General features: G+C 61.2%; 1 protein-coding gene across 2 annotated transcripts; it reads left to right on the forward strand.

Annotated features, from left to right (window-relative positions):
• The first annotated feature begins 670 nt into the window (after positions 1–670).
• On the forward strand, positions 671–6,993 carry LOC309444162 (sestrin-3-like). Of its 2 annotated transcripts, none has more exons than XM_082061765.1 (9): positions 671–826; positions 2,722–2,925; positions 3,131–3,313; positions 3,428–3,664; positions 3,751–3,862; positions 4,125–4,243; positions 4,675–4,865; positions 5,188–5,332; positions 5,614–6,993. In XM_082061765.1, exons 1-9 carry the CDS (start codon positions 761–763, stop codon positions 5,701–5,703), a joined length of 1,347 nt encoding a protein of 448 aa, XP_081917891.1. In that variant the 5' UTR covers positions 671–760; the 3' UTR covers positions 5,704–6,993. The 2 variants fall into 2 exon arrangements, with proteins under 2 accessions (XP_081917891.1, XP_081917892.1); XM_082061766.1 differs by having other exon boundaries at positions 4,125–4,228.
• The last annotated feature ends 1,945 nt before the right edge of the window (positions 6,994–8,938 follow it).

The following is an 8,938-nucleotide window of genomic DNA, read 5'->3' on the forward strand; positions in this document are numbered from 1 at the left end:
CCCATGCCCGTTGTCCCCAGATGTCATCATCCTTATAGCCCACTGCCCTGTCACCACGCCTGCTGTCCCCATGCCCCATCACCTTCATGCCTCACTGCCCTGCCCTCCACCACCTTCAAGCTCCATCCCCGTGACCACATCCTTATGCCACACCCCTCCAGCCCTCAGCACCCTGCCTCTCTGCACAGGGGAAGGCATCAGGGCGAGATCGGAGCAAAGCGGGGACAGAGGTGGCCCGGCGCAAGGTGGCTTCCCCCTCCAGAGCACGGCAGGGGCCGGGCCAGCAGGACACGCAGCGCTGAGGCTCAATAAAGGCTGCGGCCATCCCCATGGCACTGCTCGGGCTGTGACCATCACTGGGGACGGGCAGGGCTCTGGTGTGGCGGGTGGCAGCCGAGGGAGGGGACGAGGACAGGGACTACACGGGGACACTTCGTCCCCGCACCGCGGCCCCACAGCGCCCCCCAGCGGCGGGCAGATCCGGCCCCGCTCCCCTGGTGGGCGGGGCCTCCGCGCTTGACTGACGGGTACCTTTCCATCCCTGCCCACGCGGTGCGCCGAGCTTACGCCCCCTCGCGGCCGATTGCGGGCGCCGCGCCGCCGGTCCCGCCCCCCCTGGGCGCTGATTGGTGGAGGCGGAGCGGCAGACACGCCCCTCGCGGCTCGGGCTGCCGCGGTGCCCGGCTCAGCGGTGCCGGGACGGGCAGGACCGGCGCCGGTCACCGGTGCTGCGCACGGCACGGGACAGTACGGGCTCACCATGATCGTGTGTCCCCAGAGCGTGGAGCACCCCCGAGGAAGCCGGTGCCAGCGGCTGCCGGGGCAGGTAGGACCCGGCCCGCCGCGACCACCGAAGCCCGTACCGGCGCACCGGGCTCGGCCCCTTCTCGCCGCCACCAGCCCGGCTTGGCTGCGGCACCAGCAGGCCAGAGCATTTCCGCCGCCCGCCGACGGTGCGCGGGGCTGACGGCGCAGCGCTCTCCCGATGCGGTGGCCGGCGGCACGGTACCGGTACCGGTGCGGCGGCGCCGTCCCCGTCCTCTTTGTGCGGGATGCGGGAAGCGCCGAGCCTCCATCACTGCCAATCAAACTTGTTTTTCTCTCTCCGCCTGCACTGCCCGCGCCGCGCACCGGGGGCGCTGCCGCCGCCCGCACAATGGAGCCCCAGTTACCGATCGCCGGTACCAGCCCCGGCACCGCCGTGGGGACCCCGGCCGCGGGCGATAGCAGTTCCTCCGTCCCCTCGAAAACGGGGTCGGACGGACGGGTAAAAGGTGCCCGCCGCGGCCGCGTCCCCAGCATCACCGGCCACGCCACCGGTACCAGCGGAGCCGCGGTCTCTCCTCACGGGCGGATGAAGCCCCGGGGCTGGGGGTTTCACACCGCGGGGTCTTGCCCTGCTGGGCGGGGTGGAGGCGGGGTCCCCCGGCCCTTCTCTCGCGGCGCTGCCCGGGCTTGTTCCCGGTCGCAGGGCGCAGGACCGGCTGGGCTCCTCCATCCTCTTGCCTGCTTTACATGCAAACTGCTGCTCGGCGATTGGCTGGCTGGGCAGCGCTGGGGCATCGTTCCCCCGGCAGTGCCTGCCCGGGCAGGGAGGGGGTGAGTCTGGCGGTGGGTGCTGGGTCGGGGCGCCTATTGATGTTCGGGGGGATTGGACACACACAAGAGCCGCAGGGAGGGAGGCAATGCACCCGCCACCCCGGTTGGTGGGCGCAGGAGACGAGAAGGAAGATTGTGACTGGGAAGGGTGAGGAAGGTGATACCAGGGGTTATATGAGAGGCTGGGGAGGCAAGGCTGGGGGAATGTGGCTGGTGATGCCAGCAGGAGAGACCCTGGGTGAGCTGGTGCTGTGGGGAGCAGGCAGGAGAACCAGCTGGGGGCTGAAGGCTGAGGTGAGTGGCAGCTCTGCACCTTCCTTCATCCTCCCCTTCCAACCCATGTCTGCCTGGTTGCTCACTCCATCCTCACCTGGACAACCAGAGTGAGGAGAGCTGGTGGCCCCAGAGACTGAGCCACAGGCTGGTCATACAGCTCCTTGCTGGGGACCACCTTCACCTGGGGGGCATGGAAGGGCCCCAGCTCCTCCACCTCTGTGCACCCGAAGATGAATGGCTGTATCCCCATGGGTGTTCTCAGGGCAGATCATATTCCCAAGCAGGGGGACTTTCGCAAGTCACTTCTGGTTTGCACCTCCTCCCATGGGACAGACAAGCCAGTGCTCTTCCTGGTGGGTGCCAGGACATCGCTTGCCCCTTGGCTTGACGGGGCAGGAGCTGCTCAGCTGGCTCCACAGCCCTTCCCCCCTCCCAGGATGCTTGGTGCTGGTGGTGCCTGGTGGTAAGGCTGATGGGCTGTTCTGGGAGGTCTTTCATCTGTCATGTTTCTCCTGCTCTGACCTTGCATTTGCCTCTAAGGCTGCAAGGAAACATCACTGCTAGTTTGCCCTTTGCTTCTGCTCACCAGGCAATGCCCTCTCCCAGGCAGAGACCAACCTGTGTTTCTTGCAGCCCGTCCTCCTGCTAGCAGTGACTCCACCAAGCAGTGCTCTGCCCATCTCCCCCACCCACGTCCTCTGTGGTGGCTTCTGACCTGATGGTGTCCTGGTAGCACCAAGGCGGAAGAGGGGATCCCAGCCCCTCGCAGAGCCTGAGTGTGGCTGGGGTGGGCTGCTGAAGCGGGGGATGCTCTGGGGAGAGCTAAGCAGAGCGCATTCCCTGCAGGTAGTGAAGATGTCCGGCAGTGACCCCGAGCGTCCCCAGTTCCTATTCGTGAAGGTGCTGGCAAGCCGGGGGCGGCTGGAGGCGGTGACCCAGCAGATGGGCTACCACCCACAGTACCTCGACAGCTTCCTCAAGATGCAGCACTACCTGCTGCACATGGACGGCCCCCTGCCCTTTGACTGCCGGCACTACATTGCCATCATGGTAAGCCCCGCCGGGAGCTGCTGGAGGGGACGGGGGGCTCCGCTCAGCCCTGTGAGGCTCCCTGCCCTCCCTCCACCAGACAGCCTGTGCCGCAAGCTTCTCTGCCGAAGCCAAAATCATGATGGTTGGAGGTTGGGCAAGAGGTGGGTGTGGGGTCCCAGGATGCCTGGTACAGCATGGGGATGCTGATGTGCTGGTCTTGCAGGCAGCTGCCCGGCACCAGTGCCGGTACCTGGTGAACCTGCATGTGCTGCAGTTCCTGCGGGCAGGGGGTGATCCCCAGTGGCTGCGTGGCCTCGACTTCATCCCCCCAAAACTCCGCAACCTCAACGAGATCAACAAGATCCTGGCGCACCGGCCATGGCTCATCACCAAGGAGCACATTGAGGTATTTAGGGGGGAATATCAGCCAGGGACCAGGGCGGCAGTGGGGACAGCAGCACCCCCAGTGGGTGCCAGCATGCTGTCCGTGTTGCATCACTGGTCTGTCTGTGTCCTGCAGAAGCTGCTGAAAATCAGTGAGTGGAGCTGGTCACTGGCAGAGCTGGTACATGCCGTTGTCCTCCTGGCACACTGCCACGCACTCGCCAGCTTTGTCTTCGGCTGTGGCTGCGAGCAGGACGAGGGGCCAGGAGGCCGAGGCTCCCTGAAGCCCTTGTCACCCGGGAACCAGTGCTTCTGCGAAGCCACCACCGGCAACGGCTGCAGCCAGGAGCTGCTGCGCATCAACCGCAAGCGGGTGAGCCCCCGAGCGTGGGTCTGTGGAGGGACGGGGCGGGTGCGGCGGGGACCGCTGCCCTCACCCCCAAGCCTGTGTCTGTGCAGTCCCTGGACTCCTGCATGGAGCTGGATTCCCTCCGGGAACGCATGCAGCGGATCCACGTGGAGACTGAGGGCAGGGAGGAAACAAGGCTGCTGCAGCAGGACCGAGAGGAAGGTGAGGGGCAGGGAGGAGGGGGAGGTGTGCAGGACGGGAGTTTGTATGGGATACCTGGGTGTTGTTCTTCCATGTCTATTCTTATAATTTCCATGAGGTATGGTTCAGAGAGGGGCTCCTGGGATGCTGGTGGCGGGGGGAAGAAGTCGGTGGCACTTCCCGAAGAGTCACAGCAAGGCCCAGCTTTTGACACGTGCTGCAGCTGGGAACAGGGCAGCTGAGCATCACTCTGACCCATCTGTGGGGCTCTCCCCTCTTGCAGATACCGACGGGGAAGTTACCAATGCCACCAATCTTTCATGCTACATGCAGGACCCTGACTTTGGATACCAGGACTTTGCCCGGCGCGATGAGGATCAGACGCAGGTATTCAGAGTCCAGGTGAGGTTCCTGCTCTCTCAGTGGGCAGCAGCCCAGGCTGCCACCTCTCCTCTCTTCTGCACTCCTGGTGGGAAGCAGACAGTCATGGGGGTGCTTGTGCAGCCCAGATCTGGCACAGCTGCCTTTTCAAAATGCCCAAGTGGGGAAACTCAATTCTGAGGGGGGACCTGCCCCACTAGGGTTGGGGAGAGGGAGGTGACCGGTGGCTTCTGTTTCCAAGGGCTCCCTGTTTGTTCACGTGGCCCTCAGGGAGGCAAGGGTTGAAATAATTCAAAAGCTGTCTGATGAGGGATGTTGTGGTTCATGGCAGAGCTGCCCCCAAAGCAAATCTATTGAATTCTGCTGTGTCCCAAGGTCTCTAGCCCTTCTTCCTGGGAACATGCCCTGGGCTCCTTTTTGCAGTTGTGAAAGCCTCTTGCTGTGCTCAATAGGATTACTCCTGGGAAGACCATGGCTTCTCGCTGGTCAACCGGCTCTACTCTGACATCGGGCATCTCCTGGATGAGAAGTTTCGGATGGTGGATGGTCTGCAAAGCAGTGCCATGGCCAAGCGCCAGGGCTGTGAACCCTCTGTCTTCAAGCGGGGCATCTGGAACTACATTCACTGCATGTTTGGCATTAGGTAGGGAAACCAACATCGTGGTCCAGGGGAGAAAACAGAGCTGGCCCAGGCGGCAAGAGGGTAGGGCACTCGGGCTGTCTTGCAGATGGGTTTGGAAAAGAGACAGAGGTGAATTGCCTGCCTGGATGTTGAGCCAGGAAGGGCAGAAATACTCAGCTTCTCCAGCCAGGACGGGGGGCTTTGGGGACAGGGCTTTGGTGCCTGGTGGCCGCTGCTGCATGTCCCCCTGCCCCACAGCTGTGCTGTGCCCCGGGCAGACCATGGGTGAGATGCTCCACAGGGACACGGTGCTGGCCGTGACTCGCCCCTGTGCTCCCCGCAGGTACGATGACTACGACTACGCAGAGGTGAACCAGCTCCTGGAGCGAATGCTCAAGGTTTACATTAAAACCGTAACCTGCTACCCAGAGAAGACAAACCCAGAAATGTTTGACAGGTTCTGGAAGCAGTTCAAGCACAGTGAAAAGGTGGGACAGTCAGCCCTGGCTCTGACTGGCTGTGGTGGGGCTGGGAGTGGGCAGGGGCTGCAGGCTGGGGTGATTCGTGGGGTGTGCAGGAAACCATTGAGCCACCAAACCAGTCCAAGGCTGCAGGACTGCATGGAGGGGGAAGGGACAGCTGCCTATGCTGGAAAAATCGGTGGCATTTCGTCTCATGCCAAAAGACTCACTAGCCCAGGCAGGCACTTGCTTGCACTGCTGCCCACAGCACACTGCAGTTGCCTGAATGTCTCTTCCTTCTCCCTTAGGTCCATGTGAACTTGCTGATCCTGGAAGCCCGAATGCAGGCAGAGCTGCTGTACGCGTTGCAGGCCATCACCCAGTACATGATCTCCTAGGAGGTGGAGAGCTGCGCTGCGGCAGGGCCGGGCAGCAACCTCTATCCCTGGACTCATGCATGTCCCGTCATGCTGGGACGGACGGCGAGGGATCACTTGATTTAGTTTACTTGACTGTCTTGTTCCTTTTTTTTCCCCCTCTTTGTGGGGCTCACTGAGTGGCCCCGTTACGTGCAATTACCAAACTGTGAGGCAAGTCCATGCTGCTGAGATGTCAGTGTGATGCTGGAGACTTGAACCTGTCCAAGGAGGACTGCCAAAGGCAGGGGAGAGGGAGGCAGGAGGGGACTGGGGGCACTTTAGTAGGATGTTCCTTGCCTGGGTGCTGTAGGAGCCTCAGCTGCTGCAGGGAGGGCAGAGGGGAGAGCTGGCTTCCTTCCCTGCGCTGCAGTGCCTGCCCTGCTTGCAGGCCACCCTTGGGCACCTGGCCTCGTTGGGGTGATGCATCTCGTCTGGGAACAGCTCATGGGCGCATTGCAATGTCTTGGTTGTGTGGTCAGGCAGGGAGGAGCGCTGGCTCCCAGCGAGGGCCCTCCTCCAGCTGGGGACAGGAAGGGGATGCACTTGCTGCTTACATGTCCTGCCCTTTAGGTCTATGTGCCAAACCCCTCTGGGATGGACAAGAGATGACCCAGGAGAACTTCAAACTGTGAAGCTCTTGCTGGCAAGGTGCCCTAGTGTTCTACCTTCTCTGACAGGGGGTGATAAGGTGTCTGACAGTGTTCAGGCTCTGGAGGTTTCTGCAGAGGACTTTGGGCAGTCCTCAGGGAGCTTGTCCCAAAGCCCCTCCTGCCTCCCTTCAGCAGAGGGGCAGGAGGAACAAGGTAGGCTTCCTGAGTTCACATGGCTTGTATCTTCTTGCCACGATGAGAGGGCTGAGGTCCTGTGCCCACTCGCTGCTCAACAGCATGGTGGAGGAGCCTGCAGCTGGCACCAGTGACCTACGGGAAGCTTCTCCTTGAACCTGGACTGGGGTCCTCCCTGGGCTGTCCCCGTTTGAACAGACAGCCTGTGCACCAGCCCTGCCCTCTGCCTGGCAGGCAGGAGCTCCCCAGTGTCCCAGGACTGCTCCCTGCCTGCGCCTCAGCCCCCGACTGGAGAAGTACAAGGGACCTGGAGAGAACGAGGCCACCCGTGATACGTGGGAGCCTGAAGCAAGGGCAGATGTCGAGTCAGCCCAGCACACGCTGCTTCAGTCGACCTGTTTACTGCGTAAATGTACGGGGAGAAAACCTTGTGTATGGAAGCTACAGAAAAAGCCTATTTTTGCTATAAATATATTATGTTTGACATGGACGCGTGCTCTGTTTCTGCCAGATGTTGGCTGTTCTGGAGGCAGGACAGCAGTGCCAGGCTGACCGCAGCCCTGAGATGGCTCCAGCTCCAGGAAACCAAATGTCCCCAGCCACGGCAGAGTCCTGCACCCACAGCTCTGGTTCAGGGCCAGTGGCTGGTCACTGAAGCTGGACCCACTCTGTTCAGCTCAGCTATGTCCCCTTCCCATGCTCAGATGAGCAACTCCCACAGCGTTGCAGGTTCAATGGGAAAAGAAGGAAAACTTTCAAGGGGCTGTGGTGCTCTGGCAAGGAGGAAGGAGCCAGAGGAAGGAGATGGCTTCTCCCCTGCCAGGGACATGACCATGGGTGGGTGAGGTGTGGGTGCTGCTTCTGCAGCTGAGGAAGGAGCATTCGCTCACGCTCATGAGAAAGTGCTTGGTGAGCAAGGCCAGAACCCAGGAGCAGCTCTTTCCCCAGCCCCGTTGGAAGAACCTGCACTGGGGATGGGGCAGCTTGTACTGGGCCAAGCTGGTGCCCAGGCAGTAAAATGCCAGGACAACTGTTGCTGGGCAGCACTGACTGAGCCAGTACTGGTGTAAGGACAGTGGCACCAGTGCCAGGATGACTGGTGCTGGGAGAGCTGGCACCATTATCCATAGCAACCTGCCAGCCCTTCCCCTGCAGAAGCAGCTCTGTCCCCTGCAGGGCTGGGACACACCACAGGAGCCAGTTCCCTACAGGGCTCTCCGCTCCCGAAGCAAACAGCACATCTGCAGCCCAGCACAGCCCGGGGCTGGCTCCCAGCACGCTGCCAGCAGCAGCACTCCACCCCCTGCCATCACCCTGCGCTGCTGGGGAGACAGAAGGGAGAAGGGAGCGACAGGCTGGTGCTGGCTGTGGGCAAAGGGCTGCCTGTCCCCAGGAGACACGAAGCAGTTTCCCTTTTCCTCTCTATCTCTTTGTTTCCACAGAACGAGCTGGCCTTGCAGAAGCCAGGGCAGCTGCCCCATGATCTCAGAACTAGAAAGCAAGAGATGAAGCAATCATCTACTCCATCCCTGCAGAGCCAGCAAAGTTACTATTGTGTCCCAAGTAGGTCTTGTAGGAGATGACTCAAGTATGGGGAATTGTGTCACTGAGGAGCCTCTAAGGGTCTTGTTGACCAGACACTTCAGGGCAATTCTACACCCACACCAGTAACTACTGCTTAGCTTTTGAAACCCATGAGCTGATCCTTCACCTTACCAACACCCTCTGCTCCTCTCGTATGCCTGGCCAAGCTGTGAAGCTATTGCACTCAGCAGGTCCAGGCTTTGAGGCTCCCTGGAAGGGGCAGAGCAGGCACCACACCATTCGAGGTGGAGCACATGACTCTAAGCTACATGACACACCGTGAGTCTGGCAACTTCAACACTTGGGACCCTGCCCTGGTGCCCCCTGCACCCTTCATCTGCTCAGACGAGGATATTCCTCTCTATTGCTCTGTGGCTGGAAGAGGGAGAGCTGCCAGACCCTGGGGTCCTTCTCTGCAGGAACCCTCCAGGATGTCCAACACAGCCACACGACAGCCAGGCCACTGTGACCTTACCTGGAATTACCAAGGGGAGGATGCAGGCACACATCCAAAGCAGTCACTGAGCTGCTTGCAACAGCCTGTAGCAGAAAGGTGTGCTGGCAGGTGCAGCCAGGACTGCTTTTGTAACAGCCGAGCCATCCCCAAGCTGGGCGGTGGGAGGAATGGTGTGTCCTAGCTCGCAGAGAACAGTAAGCCACGCTGCAGCAATGGTTACTGTCACAGCTCCTACAACCCACCCATTAAATGCCAGGCCTATGGGTGCTCACCTTACCACAGCAGTGGAGGGGAAAAAAACTAGTACATGGGATCTGGGGACAGACCGTCCTGCCAGGAGAGCTCAGGAGCACCAGCTCCCCGTTCCCTAGGCTGCTCCGCACACCAG

The sequence above is a fragment of the Streptopelia decaocto genome (genome assembly GCF_964273445.1).
Source record: "Streptopelia decaocto genome assembly, chromosome: 10".
In the NCBI taxonomy this organism is placed as follows: Eukaryota; Metazoa; Chordata; class Aves; order Columbiformes; family Columbidae; genus Streptopelia; species Streptopelia decaocto.

Excerpts from the sequence above, each read along its gene's own strand:
- LOC309444162 (XM_082061765.1), top strand. The coding sequence starts at position 761 with ATGATCGTGTGTCCCCAGAGCGTGGAGCACCCCCGAGGAAGCCGGTGC. Across the intron at positions 4,244-4,674 it reads CGCAGGTATTCAGAGTCCAG|GATTACTCCTGGGAAGACCA; the intron begins GTGAGGTTCCTG and ends TGTGCTCAATAG. Across the intron at positions 5,333-5,613 it reads AGTTCAAGCACAGTGAAAAG|GTCCATGTGAACTTGCTGAT; the intron begins GTGGGACAGTCA and ends CTTCTCCCTTAG.